This window comes from Macrobrachium nipponense, chromosome 3, assembly GCF_015104395.2.
Source record: "Macrobrachium nipponense isolate FS-2020 chromosome 3, ASM1510439v2, whole genome shotgun sequence".
Lineage (NCBI taxonomy): Eukaryota > Metazoa > Arthropoda > Malacostraca > Decapoda > Palaemonidae > Macrobrachium > Macrobrachium nipponense.
Window position 1 is genome coordinate 69503952 of NC_087202.1, and position 26026 is coordinate 69529977.

General features: G+C 35.2%; 1 protein-coding gene across 1 annotated transcript in view; it reads right to left on the minus strand.

The window, feature by feature from the left end:
- Positions 1-306: 306 nt before the first annotated feature.
- LOC135222411 (uncharacterized) overlaps positions 307-26026 on the minus strand; it is a 440725-nt gene continuing 415005 nt past the window's right edge. Inside the window, exon 4 of the mRNA XM_064260498.1 lies at positions 307-432. Coding sequence (XP_064116568.1) covers positions 307-432 — 126 coding nt within the window. The remainder of the gene's footprint in view (positions 433-26026) is intronic.

Here is a 26026-nt window from a genome sequence, read left to right on the forward strand (position 1 = left end):
GCTAGGAGCTGAGGGGACTTTGTATTACCTCTTAAGTAATGCCTACAGTGCACCACGTAAGGTACACTGATATCGCTCCCCAACTTCGGGATTTTCTTTTATTCTCAAACCGGTCAAATCTTTGTTGTTTTCATTGTCATATAGGTACTCTTGTCTGTACATCGCTATATTTCGTACTGGACTAATATACACTCTAACTTTCAAATGCAACGTAATTCTATTACATTACCAAATCTTATTCAATCTGCCTATAGATTTATTTGCCCTTTTTTTAAATCTTTCTGAGGACACTGTCAATGGAATTTCTTAAATCCATATACTGCTGAACAAACTGTCTCCACACAAATACTTGATCTGTACAAGGCCGGTCACTTTTCTAAAACTAGCTTTTTCATCTCTAAGTGTTTTAACAGGTTTTGTTTTCCTCTCTATCTTATTGAGGATGAGGATCATAGTCATACAAATCCTAAAATACATTATATAATTCTGTAAATACATAAACATATACGTACACATACAATCATACATCATATCTCCATCACAATTTCCTGTCGACATTAACAATCAGCTCTGACCATTTGCGAGTAATCAAGAACGAGCGGTAAAAGATTAAATTTTGCTTTCCAGACATTTTCGTAAATACGGGGGTAATTTGAGCCTTAAGATATTCAGTTGCTTACTCAAATGCGCTGTCTCTAATTATTACTACCCACGAAAAGAGGGTTTCTGGACGATACAAAGTTCTTCACACGCGTTTTTTATATGCTGAACTTGTTGGAAACTCTCCCCATTCCCTTATTCACTTGTTTCTGCATTTTATATTCTTCCTCAGAACGCAAGAATGGAGTTAGAAACGCAAGCAATATACATCAGTTGGAAATCTAAAATTCATCCTTACGTTAATTTTCTAAGAAACCCGAAGTAAATTTAGTCCAGATCCTCTGTTTATGAAAAGTGCAGAGACAAGCCAACAAACCGAACATGAAGTGGAAACCTATATTTGTAGGAAAAGTATAGAGGACCAGGTGACACAATGGACTTTGCTCATTCTGTCAATAAATTTATGAAAACTACAAATTCTCTATTCTTAATCACGAAACTAACAAACAGCTAAGGAACTAGCATCCGAACTTAGTCGAGCTATTTTGTATGAACTATCACTTTCAACAAATATGTTTATGTAAAGTACATAAATACATAAATACAAAAATACCTCATAAATGATAAATGGTCATACAAACGCAGAGCCTTTACGGTCACCCATCAAAAGCATCTAGCAATATCCTTATAACTCGTTTAATAACAATAGTCAAAGGCCGGTAAACTTTGCGTCTAGAATCCTTTGGAGGTGTCTACAACCGAGTAAGGAAATTTGACCGCGTGAAAGAAGACTTTGTAAATAATATTTCATACATTTCAAGTAGCGGCATCACTTTGACCAACCCTATTCCTGACGGCTTTATTGTCATGGGTACACAGCCAACGAAATTTGTGGGAAAAAAAAAAACATGCAAAAGGGAATGAGGTTGTCGTACGCCTAATGCTCTGTTGCAGTGATTATACCAGTCTTGAAAATTGAAGGATGTCATTCCGAGCTGAATATTTTTACACATCAGCACGGACACACAAGCACACAGATACCAGCATATGCAAATGTATGTATAACAATGTTATGTAAGAATAAACGATCTCGAAAGTCACAGGTATTCATAGTAGATTCCCAAAACGTTGAATGTCAAAAGTACCAAAAGAATAAGCAAACCTGAAAAACAGGTGGAAAGTTTGTAAGGTCTGGAATATCCAAGATCATAAAAGTTGGAATCCAAGGTCCAGAGGAGGATTTTCTTTTCTTTTCTTTTTTTTCAAAGCCCTAGCACCCTGCAAACGCATCTTTTAAAGAAATGACCAAGTTGCGATAATGATTCTGCTTTAATATGTCGCTTAAAGGGCTTTTTCACTTTTTTAAGAGAATTACCTTGAAACCAACAGCGATTCTGCTCATAAAATACCGCAATGCTTCACGGCTTCTAAACAATGGCAAGAATTTTATGCTAGTAAACGGGTAGTAACACTTACGTCAAGCACGAAAAACAAAAACATCAATCAATCAACATTCTTTAGTGACTTAGGCGGAAAAACCTGCAGATGATTAACTCGAACATAATATTCACAGAACGTTTCCACGTCAATAAAAACCAGTATCAAACTTCACAATCAGTCCAATGCTTCGTTAGAAATTATGACATATTTCACGCTTTCCTGAATGGGCTTCTGACATATATACCTGCTGATCATGAAAAGATTTGGAACCAGAACGATCTCAAAACGAAAGTAAACTCGAGACCAACTCGCATGCATACACATTCATTATTTATGTACCAATCGCACAAGCTTAGAGAGGTAAAGGGATCATAAATTTACTATGTACATATATGGAAGCACGAGTTTATCTAATAATATATTTGCATACATAGAAGCAATGCATTGTTTAAACAAATTTTCCATTCACATTACGACGCTTTTAACATTATAAATTACTTACTTTTTTTAACGTGTAAAATTTAATTGGTAAAATTAACCACAAACTTTATTTAAAAAATAGGGAAACTATAAAACAGGAAAATCTGAACATGTGCCAAAGGGACAACTATTTTCAGGGGTTAAATAATTTTCAAATCTTCACATTCACAGAAAATCACGAAACAAAAACGTTAAAAAAACTCACCTCGAAATGCTAAAGAATGCAATACATGGAACACATAATAAAAAGAGAGCAAAACAAACTGAGCAGAGAGGAGGCAAAATTTGAATTGAGTTGAGTAGTATTTAAGTCAAAGGCCAAGTGCTGGGACCTATGAGGTCATTTACCACTGAAACGGAAATTGAGAGTAATAGGTTTGAAAGGTGTAACCGAAGGAAAACCTCGCAGTTGCACTATAAATCAATTGTTAGGCGAGGGTGGAAAGTAAGATGAAAGAAAGAGAATATGAAAGGAAGTACAGTAGGTACAGTAAAAGTAATGAAAGAGGTGTAAGCTAGGGGCCGAAGGCACGCTGCAAAGAACCAGTAATGCCTACAGTGCACCACATGAGAGTGCACTGACGGCACTAACCCCCTACGGAGCAAAAGGGAATGAGGATACTGAGTTAGATATGTCAGGGAGTAAGTGAAAAAGACATCCAGTTTCCGTATTCAGCAAGAAATACAAACATATAATAAATAAATAGATACATATACAAGAATTCTTTACTGCAGTAAATCAAAATTAAAAGTAATTGAAGTCTGAACAATGGTGCCTAACCGATGGTCCATGTAACGCTAGTGGTTTAAGGTGACAATTCGGATGTTCCTTAGGAAGTCAAAGTATATTTGGTAATACACTGGTACATACATTTTTTAAAACTACCGAAATGCAATGAGAACAATTTTGTCCAGATAAATAATAGTGACCATTCACTTTGTTGTATTTTTCTAATTAAAAAATATAATAACAATTTACAAGTTGTAATTTTTGTGTAAGAAATATATTCTATTCCAAAATGTTTATCATCTCTGCTTTACTTATCGTTACTCAAAAAGGAATGAGTCCACAATATCTATTTTATTGAGCTGGTGGTCCATGACGTGAACCGAGTTGAGAGCCACTGGTCTGTAATATGTTTTTTTTTTTTTAGTTCAAAAACTCCGGATTCTGACATATTAATAAAAAACTGGTGCAATGGTCGAATACGATTAGGGGAAACCGGGGCTAGTTGGCACACTTTTTACAATTTTGGTTATTGCGAATATAAAACAAACATTTTTACAATATTCTTACCATCATTGAAAAAAATTAACATTCGTCTTTATCGCAGAGCAAAATAATTGTTGTTTGCTTTCAACATAAGGTAACAATAAGCTTTAGGAAAAAATTACTTTTTCGTGCCAACTTGCCCCGTATACGAGGTAAGTTGGCACACATTATGGGGTAAGTTGGCACACTGATGATTAAAAGAAAATTACTACATTGCATGTAAATCAAATAGCAAAAATACCCCTTGAATTTCCAAAATACAAAATATAAGGCATTAGTATCACTTCAGATCATCATTTAGTTTTAATTATGGCAGGTGTCAAATAAATCTTCATCAGTAGTCTTCATGTTCCCACATGTTACATGCCCTGCACTTGGCCCACACCTCTCCTGGCTTACCAAACATAGGCTGTCTTCAGCTGAGCTTTCTTCTGAATCAGCAGGAGCAGTTCTTAAACTCTGTATCACGCTGATGACTGATCTGAAGCCCATGTGTCTTTTCGGACATCTCTCGATCTGTTACATAACCGCACCCGTAAAATCAAAATCTTGAAATAGTCTGTATTCAGAGGTGAAATTCCAGCAACCCTAAACCCATTGAAAACATCAGAATAAGTGACTGCTAGAGGTAAAGCCGAGGAAACATTACCAGGAATGTCACAGATGGGCATACTTCATCCTGGATTACAAGTCATCCACGAATCACATGCCCTGTTAACGCATTTCTTCAGAGGTCTATAAACACTAACATCCAGGGGCCGCAACTTGTGAGAGCAATTTGGAGGAATTGATAGGACACTAATCTCATTATCCTTCCAAAAATTCAGAAGCAAAACGTAAATGATATAAATAAATAGGCTTACTATTGTTATCAAATAACGTGAGGCAAGTCTGCACAAGTGCCAACTTGCCCCTCTTGTTTTGAGCCAACTTGCCCCATCCATACCATTTCGTACAAAAACACTTACCGGTCCATACCAAGAAGCCTTGAATTATTAATTTTAATGGTATAGAATCTTTAAACCATAAGGAAAACTATGCTATAGCTGAAAAATAATCTTTCATGAATGCATAGATGTTACAGAAAATAACAGAAAGATAAAAAAAAGTACTTACTACCATCAAAATCAAAATTTGTCTCATAAATTCGAGCTCCTACGTTCTATCTCTATAGAATTTTGCTGATAACTGAGGAACCACGTGGCAGTTACACAGTATATGAATTAGAGTCATCTATTGGTAAACTTTAAAAGTTATTTTGAGTGTGCCAACTTACCCTTGTAGCCAACTAGGCCCGGTCTCCCCTACATCAGATGAGATTGCACTTACGTCGTTTTAAGATAAGAGGGACTGACATTTAATATCTCATGGGTCCGGGGAATGGTGAATGGTTACAGAAGCATATGATTCAAGGGAGAAATTAATTCTTTCATATAATAATATATTATATATATATATATATATATATATATATATATATAATATATATATATATATATATATATAATATATATATATATACTCGTATATAATGTATCATATACATGTATATATACACATAAATATATATTTAAATACAAACACAAACACATACATATGCGTATATATATATATATATATATATATATATATATATCTATATATTCTATATATATATATAGTCACATTACATGTTAAATGTTGTTTGCTTGTTTGTGTATGTATATATATAATGCATATATATGATACATATAATATAATATATACATACATACATACACACATACATACACACACACACACACACACACACACACATATATATATATATAATAATATATATATATTATATAACTTATATATATATATATATATATATATATATATAGGGGTAAACATCATCACGAAAAGTAAAGGAAGAAATAAAGCGGATTTCGTGAGATAAAATACAGGATGTGTATAAAACCAGTTTCACAAATTCTCGTACGGCTAATTAAGACAAGCAATATCTCTCCTCCAGGGACGGCAAAAACAGCATCTACCAAGTTTAGAAGTATCGAATTGGATAGGAATATCGGTTAAGTGGAATAGAAATGAACTTTCGAGCTTCGGAGATAATTATGACACCTGTGAAAAGGAAGGAAAAGAGAGAAATTTCTCACTTTTACAGGGAATGAAGGGAAAAGAAACGGAAGAAAAAAGAAAAGATTCAATACAACGAGGCACAAAAGACAGGAAAGATAACCGTTATATCAGTAGCAAGAATGAAAGACAGAAATCTCGTCTCACTGGAATTCAACAAAAGAAAGAAAGAAAACTGTCTTGAATGTCTGCAAGGAATAGGAAGAAAAAAAGTTTACCAGAGGAGAAAGAAAAGGAAATATCCCAAGGTCATTAAAAAAAAAAAGAGGCTAATTGGGTATTCATACCACCTGCGTCAAGTGCTAAGACTAAAGGACTGTCCACATTAGGAAACATTGTTTGCAAACAATTTTTACCGAATATTTGTTTCCCATCCAGAATGGAAAAAATTTAGTGTTTCTGTGTGTATATGTATACATACACATTTATAATGTATGTATATGTTTATAATATGCATATGTATACATGCATATATGTATATATACACATGTACATTATATGTATGTATGTGTATATATGTATGTGTGTGTATGCATGTATGTGTATGTGTCTATACAGGGCGTAACACGAGTTTACGCAAATATAGTGGAAAATGAAAGAAAAAGTTATTCTGAGCAGAAAATCTCTTGAGAACATATTTAGGCTTCGTTGGTGAGGGAAATTTTTGAAAAAATCGTTATATCTATCTATTGCTGCTTTCATGCGATAGAGGGTGGTAAAGGAAGGTCGGTGCATCCTGGGATGCTTGGGGGTCGGAGGTTGGGGGGAAGATGGAGCCAATAGGCCGATGTGAATAAATTACCTCCCAATCAAATGTATTATTAAGATTTTGAAGAAAAAAGCAAGCATCATTGAATCCTTATTCCTCCCTATAAATGGTATTTATCGGACACCGTTAAAGAAAAGGGAAAAGAAAAGAAGACTAATTGAATTTCCCCGTCATCAAAGATAGGCTTTTTCTTTCTCTTATCCCTCCTCGAGAGCATTAAAATAGCCAAGTGGAATACAGAGGCTACTGCACCGACAAGTATACTGACGACGACTGAGGTCTGGACAGGAAACACTGTTTGCAAACTGTTTCCTATACTCTGTTTTTTTCCCTCTGTCCACTTGCTGTGGTGTTTGCGCATGGTAACACTGCGTTCCGGGCGTTAAATAATATCCCATTTCGAATATTAACGGTGTAATTCGCATACAGTAAATTATTAAAACACTTTTCAGTTGCAAATGTACACCCAGATATCCTTTTATTTACCTAAAACTTACACATAGCGTAACTATTTAAAGCCCGGGACGCAGTGTTACCATGTAAAAACACCACAGGCGGATGGACAGATGGAAAAAAACCGAGTATAGTGTGGACGGGCCTTAAGACGAAAAGTAAAGGTAAATCTATGACGCAATTCGGATAGCTCGGCACTCTCTCAATAATTATTGATTAACGAATATTTTCTGTGAAGTTCTACATATACCTTTATTTAAAAAATATATAATATAACTTTACAACTTAGTTATTTGTTACTGCAAATCCTTCTAGAAATATGAAACAGTGAATAGTTTAAAAATCAACTTTCAAAATGGACACACAAAAATTGATGTTTGAAACGCTGTGACAATTTTATAAGAGTAGAGTGTTCAGGTATTAACCGCTAATTTTATCTTGCTTTTGTACTCTCGGGCTTCATAAACAGTTTCCTTCCGTAGCTTAAGGTTCTAAAATTCTTGGGCGACAGGTGATACTGATAAAACAGGTCACCAATTTCTTCAGCAAACCGATAAATTTCTAATACCTTCAGAGTGAATAAGATTAACTTGAATAAAACTACAGTCAATTATGACAAAAGCAAGACCAGCAGATGAGACTAGCCGTGTGTACTACTGATTTTTATGTATTTGATTTTCATGACCGACTTAAACTATTTCTTTCATTGGATATCAGGAGAGAGAGAGAGAGAGAGAGAGAGAGAGAGAGAGAGAGAGAGAGAGAGAGGAGAGAGAGAGTCTTGTTATCATGTGACACGTCATAATTGAAATGATGACTCATACTGGGCGTAGGATAATCAGGTTTCCTGGGCAGAATTTAAGTTTCTCATGAGGCCTTTCCGATATTGTAATGTTACAAGAACAGACGAAGCGAGACGGGAACTAGTCTTAGTTTAACAGTTTTTAAAGATCGCAGGCCTACGTATATGTGAATCCCTGGTCATAAAATTCTAAGTGACAGTCACCAAAGCTAACACGTGGCTTATGCTATTCGTTTGCCTGGGTGCATGCATACACAGGCAGGTCACAAATCAAACATTTTCCATTTCAAATAAATGAACATCAGTGACAAATTTATTACCATGTTTTTGAATAAGCAAGCATGAGCATAAATCAATACCCTGGATGTTTACATCTTGTATGACAAACCGTCTCTTTGTGTCAACTGAATATTCTAAATAATTCATACTGCTTTTACTTACGTTTGAAACATGCCGTATCGAAGTTTACCATTTAAGTAAAATATGAGCTTTTAGATTTCCTGCATTACAGATTAAGCAGAGATAACAATTCCTCCATTACCTCGAAATAGTCGAAATGAACTTGGGGCGAGGTCACGTCACACTCACTTGTTTTTACTAACTTGTGTCATGCCTGGGGTTCTGCAATTCCTGCAGTGCAAAGTTATGGCCCAAACAAAAACTTTCTCCTTCCTGTTAGCGAAATTTTTCAAATGACCTTAATTCACGGTCCTGTTACAGCTTTTGAGCATGTGCAACTTGTGCAACAATTTATTGTCCAAAAGATCTAGGTTCATGATTATGATACAGCCTTTCGTAATAACTAATCTCTGAGTCGCATAAGTCTATATATTTACAGTTTACACTTCTAGCACGACAAAGTGTGTGTGCGCGCGTTTGTGTGATAGATGCAAGCAGATGCAAGAACAGACTTGCCTTTGGATTTTGCCAACGGAATGGAGACTTGATAAATGGACCACTAACCAGCACATGAGTAGGAAGGGGTGGAGCACTTACCTGCATTTCAACCCCTACCTAACAGAAAAAAAAACACCAATCCTTAGGTCATAAGGTCCAATCCTGGCCCAGAACATTTGGAAGAATAAAGTAATTCAACTGATCTTTAATCTATATGGTATAGCGAATCTTAAACACCAAGAAATTAACAATAAATACCTAATGATGATGAATAATGGTAGGCATAAAATAATGAAAACTTTACTTCAAAAATTCAAATTTATACCAACATTAGTCTTAGACAAATTCAATTCCATATCATTCACAATAAATACCTCAAACTTCTATGTATGTATATATATAGATATATATATATATATATATATATATATATATATATATATCTATATCTATATATATATATAGATATAGATATATATATATATATATATATATATATATATATATATATATATATATATAAAACAATGAAGATTCCTTTGTTTCATCACAATAAAATAATTTTAGCTTCAACTATAATCTGCAGAATTACTGATTTCACTTTACTGTGAATCTTCACTGACTGTAATTCTGAGACTTAATATACATTTCAAACATCCCTGAACTAACAAGGGACGAAGTGGTGGCAGATAGCGCATGCGAAGTACAAGGCAGCCTTCTGCAGGAAGCAAATGCCCCAGAAACAAAGGTTCACATCTAATCCACCTGACGGCACGGCAGGCACGGTCAACGCGCTCTCTTACAATTGTAACTGAAGTTAGCGCTGATATGCGTTATTTTCAGATACCTTTCTTTCTCCGTTATTACCTCCGACAAAGAGGGAGATCATTTGTCTTTTTGTTCGGTTTGATGGTCTGTTTGCTTGTCTGTTGTTTTGTAACCACATTAGGGAGTAGTGTCATCAGTGCACCTTACTCTATGCAATGTAGGCATTACTTGAGGTTCTTTGCAGCGTCCCTTCGGCCCTGAACTGAAACCCTTTTCATTCCTTTTACTGGACCCCCATTCATATTCTCTCGCTTCCATCTTACTTTCCAACCTCTCCTAACAATTGCTTCATAGTGTAACTTCGAGGTTTTCTTTCTGTTACACCCTGGAAACATTTTCTCTCATTTTCTCCCAATTTTCTGAATAGCCTCATAGGTCCCAGCACTTGGGCTTTGGCCTAAATTTCATGTCCCATTCCATGTTCTTTAGCAATATTTTCAAACCATTGAGGCGTAGGGATTTTAAAGAAAATCGTAACTGAGTAACCTGTATTTTTTGTTCTGGATCTCTTCGCTTGGCTGTCCAACTACTCTAACTCTCTCTTTTCACTGTCTTAAGCACTGAATAGGTGTGTGTGTGTGTGTGTGTCAGTGTGTAGGCGTGTATAAGGGAGTTGGGTGAAACATCTATGCCGTAGCGGGTGTATGCAGCTTGTAAACGCTTTTATTCATCATTAGTATAATAATGACACCTTAATCTATTAGAGGCGCCGATAGAATACGCAATAAAATGCATTTACCTACCTGGGTTTGATAAAAAAAACAAATGTAAAAGAAAATTGTAATGGCTAAGGAAAAAATATGGGAATTACAGAATTCAGAGGCTGGCACTAAAGTGGAAGAGAATTACCCAGTCAAGCTATTTGAAGATTTCTGATTACCAGGTGGCTTAAGAGGGTATCTACCTATACAGCCAATGGCCTAATTGAAATAATATCTATGCTTAGGAAATTTTACTAAGTACAACAATTGTGAACATAAATCACCATACACTAAGGAATATGTGAAAGTACCTCGAAGAGTAAACTTATTAGCAAAGGCAACGTTACTCTACTTTTACTTTACTTTTACTTCGATGCAAAGCATTCATCAAAGAAAACAATATTCTTTCTCGAACAAATAAATGTTAGACCCCAAAATGAATATCTGAAATAAAGAAATTACAATTAACAAAAACAAAATATGGGAAACCTAATATTTACTAAAATTTGGTTCATGTAACAATGTAAATATATTTTTATCTGCTAGGGTATTAAAATTCTGTTTCCGCCGTACCAATAAATTCCTCCATATTTGGACGCAATTTGATAACAAACATTCTCGTGCATCCCCGACCACCGAAAAGGATACAGCAAATAGGCTTAGCACGAGTGTTTAATACATCAGCTCCATGAAGCCTTGTCAATAAAGTTAAAGGGTAAAGTTCAGTGTGCTAGTATTATGCTACATAAATATGAAAGCACAGCGAAATTTCATAATGGTGGAGTTTTTTTTTCTAAATACAAATCCATTCAAAATACTGGAAATCTGGAAATACTTTTAGGTATGAATTTTCCTGGAAATTTCCAAAACGTTACGTAATCAAGGCAATTTTTGGACATGACAAGCAGTGCATAGCAATTATTATTATTATTATTATTATTATTATTATTATTATTATTATTATTATTATTATTATTATTATTATTATTATTATTATTACAACTTAAAATGAATGAAAATTCAAGACGAAGCTGTCAAAATTGCTTGAAACGTCAGCAGCGTATCTAAGCGAATATGAAGTACTATTTTTTTTTTCATATATTTTCTTGAGACTTCAAATGTCCATTTACTCCAAAGGCTGCGAGAATTTACATTATTAAAGGTATTTGTCTGTGTCATCAGTTTTATTTCGTGTCTTCCAAGCTCCAGCACTTGAAACTAACTAGAGGTAATTTACGGAATTACTTCTAGTTAGCAGAATTTCTGCATGCATACAAAACACACCCACATGGATGGACGATATAATTTTGTCGACTTGCGAAAATTGCCCGTAGTAAAAGAGTCAAGGATATTCTCTCTCTCTCTCTCTCTCTCTCTCTCTCTCTCTCTCTCTCTCTCTCTCTCTCTCTCTCAACGTTCTTAAAGAGCAGCAACATCATACACCCAAAAACAGAAACATTTGCAGCCACAAGCAACTGATTGACTGATTTATGCCTTTGGCTACTAAAACTGGCGTTATAACACAAGCAAACGAAGAATGTTTACAGCGCTTGGATCCTGAAAGTATTCGGCAATAGACAAATTATAACCCCAGTGAAAACGCCACACAAAGAAAAGTAATCTCTCTCTCTCTCTCTCTCTCTCTCTCTCTCTCTCTCTCTCTCTCTCTCTCTCTATGCGTATGTGCGTGCGGTTTCCAGAGACATATACGCATTTGCAAAAAAGAAAAAAAAAAATCACCCAGCTACAAACGCATGAACATCAAACATCAGCATCTTCAAAGAGCGATCGCCTTAGGGGAATGATGAAGGCAGCGAGGAGATGGAGTATAACAAGTGAAAGAATTTGAGAAGAGGGGATGGAGGATGGAGGAGAGGGAGATGGGAGGGGGAGAAGGCGGAAGCCGGATGAGCTGTGACGTTTAATGTAAAACAAGACTTATCACTTTACAGCCTCCGTAAGGCACACTCCTCTCCACTTGCCGCTGATTAAAGTTCAAAGATGCGCTGAAAGTATTTTCGCTATCTCGAGGCTTTTCAAAACAGCGCCTTTCTTTCTTTCCCTCTCTCCTTCTTCCTCATTAAAACAAAAAAAAATTAAAAATCCTTAAAGTGAACCTGGATCCGAACGAAGCTGAGAAAAGTGCCTAAGTGGATGGCACGATTAGGAGAGGTGGACAAAACCGGGTAGAGGAATGACTAGAAAAAGAAGTGGGATGAAAAGAATGAAGATCAAAGACTGAATCTGAGTGCTATTTCATTTCAGGAAAAAATCTACGAAACGACTAAGAGGACAAAGGAAACAGGTGAAATGGGAAATTAATTTGCGTATTCAGAGAGAGAGAGAGAGAGAGAGAGAGAGAGAGAGAGAGAGAGAGAGAGGGGGGGTCATTGCCAGTTCCCTCTTTAACCTTAATTAACAAGCTTAATTTTGTAGAAACTGATCACAAGACTCTCTTAAACCACATTCTCTGTAGCAGAAAGTTAAGACTACGTTTACACCACGCGAATCGAATCGATTCAATTCATGAAGAATCAACGCGATTCATGATTTGTCTTGATTCACTACACTAATTTCAATGTAACCGTTTACACCAAGAGAATCAGCTTGGTGTAAACGCAGCCATACAAAGAGGTTACATAACACTTAGAACAGTCAATAATTTTATCAAACATTTCATAAATCTAAAGAAAAATTATCGGACATTTCTCAGATTGTACTGCCATTTTTCCCGTCCAATTCAACGCAAAAATGCTTCAAGAAAAAAGGCCGTTAAGTTTTATAGTTGTAAGGTCAAATGCCACTTAAAATTGATCAACTTCATTGAAATTAATAGCTTTTAATATGCAGGCAACAGCAGATTTCCAAAGAGTTTCTGGAATTATCAACTACTTTTTCTGGAGCAAGCGCTGCAACATTGTGAACTCAAAGAGAAACGATACCTGGAAACAAGACTTTTCAGGGCAAATCATTCAACCGGTTTGGATACCAAGCACTTCAAGATATCTGTCCTTCAGAAATGTACTCAAACATCTGTTTTCTCTCTAATCCAACTCTATTTTATACAGCTTTGCTACATCTGAGGCATCACATATGAATTTTTTTTATTGACAAATATGGTCATCTACTGATCTTCTACTGAGCCTTTGTTATAAAAATATGGTGCCAACCCAAAACTTGGTATAAAAGTACATTTAGTTTTGTCCTTGAAAACCGTTTTGCTTCTGTGATTCAGGGAAACATTTGGTTGAAATTTTTACTGAAAAAGCAAAGGTAATGTTCGACTGTTTCTAGAGCCCATAACACCTGGGCTTCTAGTACACGACCTTTCATCACAAAAGTAGGCATTTTCTGAGGCTCACATGAACTTCCCAGAAATGTACAAGTGGCTACTGACGTCCTAGTGTGTGTTATTCGGTCTCTGTTCGTCTGTTTAACTCCAACTTCATTAGATTTCAAGGCTCTTTTTCCCACGCTCCTCACCTCAAAATCTAGCTTTATGAGGACCAGTTGAATGAATAGTCAGCAACAGAGAAAAGGTTCTGTGTTTCACTCCTAAGTCATTGAAAACCGCATGTTAAATGTTTCAAAGGAAGCAACACTTCAATCAGTATGAGCAATAAAGCCTAGACCAACAATATTAGGTTATGTATTAAGATGCATGGAAGAGCAGCAGCGAACACGAATTCATAACGCATCATCAACTAGAGCAATAAATTGTTTACATATTGTTGGCATATTTATAGTCTAGAAGCAGCTTACCTAAATACACATTTGCCAAGACGAAAAACGGTGCTAAATCTTTTTCAATCATTGGCACTAAGGGCCAAAGGCCATCACCTAATTTAAACATTAATGAAACATATAATCTGCTTCATTCTGTTACTAAATGCCTCTTACAAATTTATTTCTTCTATATACATAAGAAAACAAATGCATATTAGTTATTTTATTTTTTCCCGTGAACCTTTGACACAAACAATATTCCATTTTTTCCTGGTCTACATTAAAAGCAATAATTTCCCAGAGCCTTTTCTAAATGCCACTACTTTTTTCTTGCCCTTGAAAATTATTCTCCTAATTTTGCTTTGACAAATAATAAATAGCGGTTTATCAGAAGACAACTTTCGAAAAGTGAGAGTACCAAGAAACGTTAGGTTCTTTTGTAACGGATGAAAAGATTTGATATTTTCAAGTATCAATTGGGAACGTGGGACCCGTATCTCCCTCCCTCTCCTTCTTTTCTGCGTAATGACACGAGAATGACAGCACTGGGTTACAGTGATCATACAATCATGAAATTTCGCGTTTGAAGACATTCTGTGCAAAGTGATTATAAGTCGGGTGCGAGACGATACAGAAATTTGTTTCACGAACTAACTACTGATCCAATTTAGAGAGGATACGTGTGCTGAGAGAGAGAGAGAGAGAGAGAGAGAGAGAGAGAGAGAGAGAGTCCTTTCATTTTCAAATGAATAACTTCATGCGACCTAAATGTTTCACTACGTTATTTTTATCATTTTCATTTAATTTTATTTATTATAACTGTGATACTAGTAATTTTCACAACATTTACAATAAACGTAGTAATAATTTTCATTTCAAAATTAGCCATAATGACTATAACAATACCATTAATAAACGAAATATTTATGAGAGTAACGAATCCAACGCATTTTCTTGATTATTAAATTTTTTCACAACTACTTTAAAGTTCTCTCATGAATCAAGACCTTAAAAGAAATTTTTATACTTGGAAGAAATATAATTTTTCCGAAGACTTTCATTTCAATTATAATTATTATTGACTGAACTTTGTCTTGCAAAAGGAACATTATTTATTAACTACTTTTTTTCTTTCTTCTTTTACAGGGGTCTGGTCGTGAAGGGTATTTCTATCCACCTTAAAAGGCAATATAAGTTGCAATTAAGTTATATAATAAGTTGGAAAACGAGGAAATGTAGCGCTACTAAGATCAAAGGCGTGTCTGCGCTCTCTCTCTCTCTCTCTCTCTCTCTCTCTCTCTCTCTCTCTCTCTCTCTAAGGAAATTCAAAGAGTTGATTCCCCTTCGCTCACATATTTATTCTTACACATGAAAACGCTCTGCTAAGTTCGTTTTTCCATATCTATTTCCTTTTACTGTCATGCTCTGCAATTCTCTACTGCTCTCGCTTTTGTTCGGTGCTATCATTTTCATATCTTGTGAAGTGTATTTTCTGCTTCCATCGACGTTGATTGCATTTTTCTATCAATGGGGTTGGGCATAAGACTGTTTGCACCTTGTTTTTTGACAATAACAAATAACACTGTCCGTGGTACTTTTTCGTCCAAAGTTCAATTTCTGAATTATCGTTTGCTTTACAATTAGTCCCTTTTTTTGGCAAGTGTCCAATGTGTGTGTGTGTGTGTGTGTGTGTGTGTGTGTAATTCTTGCGGTAAACGCATTGGAGGTGATTTTTTCAGTAACTTTTTGTTTCAGCAAAGTATCAAAACTGTCTCTATCACCATAGCGAATGTATGGCGCTTGATATCCACTTGATACTTTGCTGAAACAAGAAGTCATCTTAATAAGAAACACCTTCAATGCGTTTACCGCAAATAATTGAGAAAAAAAAGCACATTCGACACTTGCCTAAAAAGGGAAGAATTACTGCACCTTTCTCAAGTTCAAACGACAACCACACATTTTTGCCATCTACTGGCATTCATAACAAGATGAAAGCTATACCTGCAACTACTAATACTACTAATGATTAAGAAAATACTTACGACAAAGGTAATCAGCTATGTAAATAATATATATATATATATATATATATATATATATATATATATATATATATTATATATATATATATATATATACTACACACACACACACACACACACACATATATATTATATATATATATATATATATATATATATATATATATATATATATATACGTATACTTTACATGATACGGGCTTAAACGTGCGTCTGTTTTCGAAGTATCTGTGAGCATTCTACAATTTGCCAAAGGGATTTCAGCGACAAATATTACCTGATAAAGTTCAAGTTACACACACACACACACACACATGATATACATATATATGTGTGTATATATGTATACATATGATAGAGAGAGAGAGAGAGAATCGCAGACAATCCTTTCATTTTGAAAGAAATAGCTTCTTGACTGGGTTCGTATGAAGACTGCCCCGACCGTTACCAATGAAAACGATTAATCATTCTGCTCCTTAACAAACCCAAAGTGTATATGCATAAGTAACATTTAATTCTTCAAGTACCTGAAAACAGTTATTTCTTATGAAAAACACGAATTAAAGATACATGCAATTTGCTTAGAGCAATGTGGGCACCACCGAAACGATATTAATAGTACTAAGGACATGTCATGAGACAAGTACGTATCACACTGGCAACACTGAACATCTTATCAAATATGTCATAAAAATGGTATTAGGGTGTATACAAAACTACGTATGAGAGCAGAACAAAGAGGATTAATGTTGGACGGACAGCAACCCCCCCCTCTCTCTTCTCTCTTCTCCACTCTCTCTCTCTCTCTCGCTCCTCTATCTCTCCAAGACCACAGTCTTACCAGTTAAAATGCCGCGGTTAAGTACCTACAGTTAAATAAAAATAAAAATGACCTGATATAAAACAACACACAGAAGGAACCAGAGCAGAAAACGCCAAGCGCAAACAAAGCCTCTGAGGAAACACCTTACAATCCTGCGATAAAGGAAGAAGCATACCAACGTCAAGGAAACATATTCTACATACGATCTGAAGATAACAGTGCACAAAGCGCTCCTTAACGAACAGAATCCTGAAATTCCTTCCTGGTGTATTGTCAGGCTAAGGCGAAAATAGACGAAAGCAAAACTCAACTCCAGAGGCTGTTGAGAAATCAAGGACAGAGACGTAACGGTGAGCAAATAAGTCACCTTCAAAGTACGGTACCCTTTGCGTTACTTAGCCACTAACTGAGCTACTTTAAAACAGAGTAGCATATGATTCGAGGTCATCAAAGGAAAGCCAGACTGATTTCAAAGGCACCTTTGGTGAAAACACACACATACATACACACAGATATATGAATAACTTGATCACGAAGTATATAAAACGTGATGCTATGTATAACTAAAGGTTTTTGCCACGAAGGAAAAAATTAAAAGCGAGATAGCCATGCTTGGCTATATATATATATATATATATATATATATATATATATATATATATATATATATATATATATATATATATATATATCTCCCCACCCAGCTACGTATTTCCAGTCATTCTGTGATGATAGCTTGGTCCGCTCGGCTGCTAGGGGAATACCTTATCAAGGGCCCAAATTTCATAGCATGGAGTGTTCATTTGCTCTTCAAGGGGCAGAATAAAATTCTTGAAGTGCAACTTTATTCATCAAAACTGAATTTTAGCAATTTCAATGCAATTTATATTTCAATTTCTGTTCAATTTATAACTAAGTTTGTGTCATCTGAATACGAATATTCATTAAAAGTATTGTATGTTTGAAAATTCATATTCCTTCATCTATCGTCTTTCTTGTTTACAAGAATGTTTATTAGCGTTGTTGTGACTAGTTCACGATCTGAAAATATGGCGTAAGGGATGCTCAGGTAATCAAAGGCGGAAACATTTTTGACGTAAAAAACTTGTACTTCGAAAAGTTAAGTTGAACTTGTAAAACAGAGAAGGAACTGAAAGCTAATTTCTTGGTTGTCTTCAAGATATTATCATTAATAATAATAATAATAATAATAATAATAATAATAATAATAATAATAATAATAATAATAATAATAAAATAATAATAATAATAATAACAATAATAATAATTATAATAATAATAATAAGCTGGAAGATGACCTTCATTAATACAGGGTTTACTGAAAACAATGGCTATTTCAGCCGCGTTTATTCTGTATAGAAGTTTCTCTATTCTTCTTATTACTGACTTTTCTTCTGTACTCAAGTTGGCTATTAAAACGCCATATGGAGGATTCATGTAGAAAAACGTGGTATAATATATTCAATTTGACAAATACCATGTTTTTGACATGACTCCCCCATTTGGCGTTTTAATAACCAACTTGAGTACAGAGAAATGTCAGTAATAAGAATAGAAAAACTTCAATACAAAATAAACGCGGCTGAAATAGCCATTAAAAGAAAAAAATAATAATATTAATAATAATAATAATAATAATAATAATAATAATAATAATAATAATAATAATAATATAATAATAATAATAATAATAATAATAATAATAATAATAATGCTGTTAAAAAGAATGGCAGAATTAAGCGGGTTGATTTTATATTTTGTTTTTTCTATTTTCCTTACAGTTCGCTTCTCAGGGTCAGCGATGTTTCCGAGTAGCTGGCCAATATTCATATTAGGAATTTTCAAAAAATTATAAATGCTGAAGGTAATCTTTTATTAGAACAGGATTTCAGGTCCAGGTTAAGCAGGGGTCGTCGTCGAATTGTAAGGAAAATAGAAAAAAACAATATATAAAAACAACTCGCTTAATTCTGCTATTGTTATTAACAGCATATGCCTAAAAGAGGGTCTTCTACCAAAATAATAATAATAATAATAATAATAATAATAATAATAATAATAATAATAATAATAATAATAATAATAATAATAATAATAAAGAAAATGCCCAACTGGAAAGCCCCAGGTCCCGATGAAGTCCATGGATACTGGCTCAAAAACTTTAAGGGCCTCTACCCACGAATAGCAGAACAACTCCAGCACTGTAACCCAAATCACCATGCGCCCAAATGGATGACCACAGGAAGAACATCCTTAGTACAAAAAGACAATAATGTGGAAGTTGTTAACAAGTATCATCAGTGAAAGGCTGTACAACTACCTAGAGGAGACAAACACCATCCCCCACCAACAGAAAGGCTGCAGATGGAAGTGTAGGGGCACAAAAGACCGGTTCTTGATAGGCAAAATGGTAATGAAGAACAGTAGGAAAAGGAAAACCAACCTAAGCATGCCATGGATTGACTATAAGAAAGCCTTCGACATGATACCACACACGTGGCTAATAGAATGCCTGAAAATATATGGGGTAGAGGAAAACACCGTCAGCTTCCTCAAAAATACAATGCCAACTGGAATACAATACAAGACTAGCAGAGGTTAATATCAGGAGAGGGCTCTTCCAGGGCGACTCACTGTCCCCACTACTCTTCGTAGTAGTAATGATTCCCATGACAAGTACTGCAGAAAATGGATGCTGGGTACCAACTCAAGAAAAGAGGCAACAGAATTAACCATCTGATGTTCATAGACGAAATCAAGCTGTATGGTAAGGGCATCAAGGAAATAGATACCCTAATCCAGACAGTAAGGATTGTATCTGGGGACATCAAGATGGAGTTTGGAATAGAAAAATGTGCCTTAGTCAACATACAAAAGGGCAAAGTTACAAGGACTGAAGGGATAAAGCTACCAGATGGGAGCAACATCGAACACATAGATGAGACGGGATACAAATACCTGGGATCGCAGCATAGACCAGAAAACTAGGAAACATATGACAATACTCAAAGCACTACACCCAAGAGCAAATACGGACAGACTTTACATAACACGAAAGGAAGGAGGGAGAGGACTACTAAGTATAGAGGACTCTGTCAACATCGAGAACAGAGCACTGGGGCAATATCTGAAAGCCAGTGAAGACCAGTGGCTCAAGAGGGCAAGGGAAGAAGGACTGATAAATGTAGACGAAGACCCAGAAATATACAGAGACATGAGAATGACAAACAGAACAGAGGACTGACACAACAAACCAATGCACGGACAATACATGAGATAGACTAAAGAACTAGCCAACGATGACACTTGACAATGGCTATACGAGGTAGAGATCTAAAGAAGGAAACTGGAAGGAATGAAACACCGCGGCACAAGATCAGGCCCTAAGAACCAGATATGTTCAAAGAACGATAGATGGAAATAACATCTCTCCCATTTGTAAGAAGTGCAATACGAAAAATGAAACCATAAACCACATAGCAAGCGAATGCCCGGCACTTGCACAGAACCAGTACAAACAGAGGCATGATTCAGTGGCAAAAGCCCTCCACTGGAGCCTGTGCAAGAAACATCAGCTACCTTGCAGTAATAAGTGGTACGAGCACCAACCTGAAGGAGTGATAGAAAACGATAAGGCAAAGATCCTCTGGTACTATGGTATCAGAACAGATAGGGTGATACGTGCAAATAGACCAGACGTGACGTTGATTAATAAAATCAAGAAGAAAGTACCACTCATTGATGTCGCAATACCATGGGACACCAGAGTTGAAGAGAAAGAGAGAGAAAAAAAATGGATAAGTATCAAGACCTGAAAATAGAAAAAAGAAGGATATGGGATATGCTAGTGGAATTGTACCCATAATCATAGGAACACTAGGCACGATCCCAAGATCCCTGATAAGGAATCTAGAAAAACTAGAGGCTGAAGTAGCTCCCTCCAGGACTCATGCAGAAGAGTGTGATCCTAGAAACGGCGCAAATTGTAAGAAAAGTGATGGACTCGAAAAACTAGAGGATGAAGTAGCTTCAGCCTCTAGTTTTTCTAGATTCCTTTTCAGGGATCTTGGGATCGTGCCTAGGGTTCCTATGATTATGGGTACAATTTCCACTGGTATATCCCATATCCTTCTTATTTCCATCTATTGCACTTCCTACATATGGGAGAGATGTTATTTTCAACTATTTATTATTATTATTGTTGTTGTTGTTGTTGTTGTTGTTGTTGTTGTTGTTATTATTATTATTATCATTATTATTAAAAAGATAAACCCTTATTCACATGAAACAAGCCTACAGGAGCCAATGAATTGAAATTCAAACTTCCAAAGATTATGGTGTTCACTTGAGAGAAGTTACAGAAGAAAATAGAAAATACAGAAAGATGAGATAACTTATTTGAAAAGAAAACACTGAATTATAATATATGAATAAATGAAAATATAAACAAATTAGCAAATACAAAGTGAATTATTTTAGGATTGAAATACAATATCTGTATATATATATATATATATATATATATATATATATATATATATATATATATATATAACTATATATGTGTGTATATATATATTATGTATATATATGTATATATATATATATATAGATATATATATATATATATAAATATCGAACTACAATGTCCTATAATATCTAATTCTCTCTACCTCGGAATTAATATATTTTCATATATGTTTAACCGAGGGGGAATTTTATTAAGCGATAATAGGATGGGCGATCGCCAGGCTCGAACCAGCGAACTCTTAATCCCAGGATTGGCAGTGAAGCCTAAAACCACTACGCCACCGCAAGAGATATAAGTTCATGCCGCCTCCCAACTGAAATACCTGTCGCGCGCAGGTATTTTTGTTTTTGGAGAGCACAAGCCCATCTCGTCCTCGGTAGCGTAGTAGTGCTTTTGCCCGCACGTAGTCATTATATCAGTCATATCACATTACCGTGATTCATATACAAATATCGAACTACAAATGTCCTTTAATATCTAATTCTCTCTACCTCGGAATTAATATATTTTCATATATGTTTAACCGAGGGGGAATTTTATTAAGCGTAGTGGTTTTAGGCTTCACTGCCAGTCCTGGGTATTGAGAGTTCGCTGGTTCGAGCCTGGCGATCGCCCATCCTATTATCGCTTAATAAAATTCCCCCCATCGGTTAAACTATATGAAAATATATTAATTCCGAGGTAGAGAGAATTAGATATTAAAGGACATTTGTAGTTCGATATTTGTATATGAATCACGGTAATGTGATATGACTGATATATATGTATATATAACATATATATACATATATATTATATATATATATATATATATATATATAATATATATATATATATACCACCAGAAAAGAGAGAGAGAGAGAGAGATAGAGAGAGATAGAGAGAGGGGGGGGGGGGGAGGGGGGGGGGGAGGGGGAGAATCGCTCTAGGGGAACATTTTAAGAAAAAAAAAAGGTTCTTTTCCATTACACCTGAGATCCCACGTAATCATATTACACCACATGATTAGGATGAGGATACCTAACACACATACCAACGGTTGAGTAAAAGTTGACCAGCTGTACTTCGCTGAGTTCTTATTGCTCTGGAAACCTTCAAGATGAGAGAGAGAGGAGAGAGAGAGAGAGAGAGAGAGAGAGAGAGAGAGATTCTTTTTATTATTTGCAACATTAGGAACCTTTACATTACACTGTTTTTATCATTTTCATTTCATTTCATTTTATATAACTGTAATAGGACTGATTTCAATAATATCTATGATAAAATAATAACAATATTGCTTTCAAAATGATCTACTATAAATATAACAATAATAATAATGGAAAAGTAAATCCACAGTAGTATGACTGTTTGATTGTGTTATTTAACATATATAAAGCTGAATGCTTTCGGTGACCGCGCAGCTCATCGAAAGCTTTCTGCTTTATATATTTTAAATGAAAAAATCAAACATACATACTACTGTGGATTTACCTTTCCATTTTATTGACTCATGTGATTATGAGTTTTCTTTGAATAATATCAATAAACTTTTTACGACAGTATAAAATCCAATGCATATTCTTGATGATGAGATTTTTCTAACAACTATAAAGTTCTCTTTCATGACTCTAGACCTTTGATGAAATTATTATACGTAGAAGAAACTGAATTTTTCCGAAGACGTTCATTTAATCTATAATCAGTATTGACTGAACTTGTCCTGTAAATGAAACATACTTATAACTACTTAATTTCTTTTGCAAGAGTCTGGTCGTGAAGGGTGTTTCTATCCACCTTACAAGGCAATATAAGTTGCAATTACGTTACGTAATAAGTTGGAAAGAGAGGAAATGTAGTGCTACTAAGATCAAAGGCGTGTCCGCTCTCTCTCTCTCTCTCTCTCTCTCTCTCTCTCTCTCTCTCTCTCTCTCTCTCTCTCTCTCTCTCTCTCTCTCTCTCTGAAGAAATTATAAAAGAGTTGTTTCGCTTTCGCTCTCAGATTTATTCTTAGACATGAACATTCTCTAATATACTCCCTTTGGCGAATTTATTTCTTTCTACTGTCAAGCTCTGGAATTCTCTCTCTGCTTTCGTTTTCGTTTAAATCCATAATATTCCATATTGTAAAGGAAGCGGGGTTTCTGCTTCCACTGAATTTCATTGCTTCTTAATTTTTTTTATAGAAGCTGGTCACTGGGTCACCTGCATCACGTTTTTACGCAATGAAAAATATTAATGTCCGAGGTATAGATCGTGAAAAGTTGAATTTCTCATTTTTAGTTACTTTGGCAAAATGTCGAATGAGCATTTTTCTCAATTATTTACATTTTTTCAATTATTTAGTATGGTTTGTTTTTTGTATAGCTTCTTGTTTCAGCAATGTATCGAGTCTCTCTCTAAACATTCAGGATGTATGGAGAGAGACACATACACTTGATAATTTACTGGAACAAAGAGTGATTGAAAAAGTCACCTTCCAAGCGGCCACCCCAAAAATAATTGAAAAATTATCATTCGACGATTTGCAAAAAAAGGAGAGAGAGAGAGAGAGAGAGAGAGAGAGAGAGAGAGAGAGAGAGAGAGAGAGAGAAATTACTGAAACTTCCTAATTTAAATGACCACCAGACATTATTGCCATCTACTGGCATTTCGTAACAACATGAAATCTGTACCTATTACTACTAATGATTACACAAATACTTGACGACAAAGGTAAAAATTTGTACAAAATGTGAAAAAAGTAAATTATACCTGAAAAAACCTTCAACTGTTTACGAAATATCTATGAACATTCTACCATTTTTCTTTTGAGATTTCAGCGTCAGATATTACCTTATATTATTGCAAACACTTGGGACATTCTCAAAGACGTAATACATACATACATACATACATACACACATTTATTATTATTATTATTATTATTATTATTATTATTATTATATTATTATCACTGACATAAATTCTAGAATAAACATGACTATAACCAGACATGAAGAATCCACCCAGCAGGAATATTCTTTTTTTTTTTTTCAAGTCAAGTCTAGACAACATACACAGCACAAAAGATAGATCGAACTCTAAAGAACTCTGGTCCTTCGGAACACAAAACAACTCTAAATTACTAAGAGGACATGAACATAATAGCCGGCATGACAAGAAATCATTAAAAATGAAAAAGCTAGAAAAGGATTTCTGAGGAAAAACGATCGTCATACGGAAATCCCGTCAGAAGAATCATGTAAAATGATTTGGAGGTTGGTGGGAGAGGGGTTATTCGAAGAATCCTTTTCAATAGCATTTCCCTCCACAACAGCTCATCTACAGAAGACCAGATGATGAACACTATATCCTAAGCAAGGAAATGGATTCAATCGCCCACAATGAACGTTTTCAACTGATGTGCTGCTAAGAACGGTAAAGCTATTCATATCGTTGTTGCAATAGCAAGACTGCGGAATTCTAGGGAGCCATTGTCCAATTACTTCAGCTTTCTAAAGGTTAGGGAAAAGTTGCTCATGAGAAGGTTTATTGTGTAGGGGTCTGATGAATTAAGCTTTAATTCCCTTGTGTTCATGAGACGGCCAAGGACAACAACGGATGGCCTCTCGTGATATGACATTCAACAGGTAATAAGAATAAGTGTAAAGGATTATTGAAAAATTTATAACTACATCATTTCCAAAGAAAAACCACTTAAGACTTATTATTAACTTTGTATTGTCGAGAAGAATGTCTGCTTCAGTCAAGGTCACTCTTCTAAGCCTACCACGGTTTATTCTTAATTACAACAAGAAGACGGTCTTCAGGAAACACCATCTACATTTTTAGACTAAAGAGTATTTCAAGTAGCGAAAGCAAATGTTTATAGTCAATTAGCTATGTTAGTTTCTATGTATTCTTTTAATGCATACACGCCCTAAGTACACACATACATCATACGGAGAAGTAGGCAATTTCACTGAAACGAACTTAAATAGGAACAGAGAGAAGCCAATGAATTCAGGCGGTGGAACTTCAGCATAGGTAACTAAAGAATCCGCCGGGAAAAGACTGACGAATAATATGAAGGTTTTTAATATACGAAACGTACATACAAGCACACAGCATAACCGACCATGCCAGTACACAAAAATCTTTATTCTCGAGCTCGGAAGTCAGTGCCACGGATGTGCCTACTTACTTTTAGGCATTTTTACTTGCCTCATTCTCTTTTACTACATTGCATTCTCTCTCTCTCTCTCTCTCTCTCTCTCTCTCTCTCTCTCTCTCTCTCTCCTAAACAGGCTGTGACATGGAGATATCATTCCGAGTAAATAAGCTCTCTGGGTAATGACGATTTTCACGCCAACAACACACACGAAACACAAAGTTCGAAGCCAAGATCACAAGCCCGACAACACACAAAGGAAGGATGAGGCAGTGGCCGGGAGAAGTGAGAGCCATTGAGACCCAAAAGCCGGAGATTAAGAGATATTGGTAGGCCTTCTCAGAATTAAAGTATTTACGAGGTGAGAAAGCATATCATAGTCAT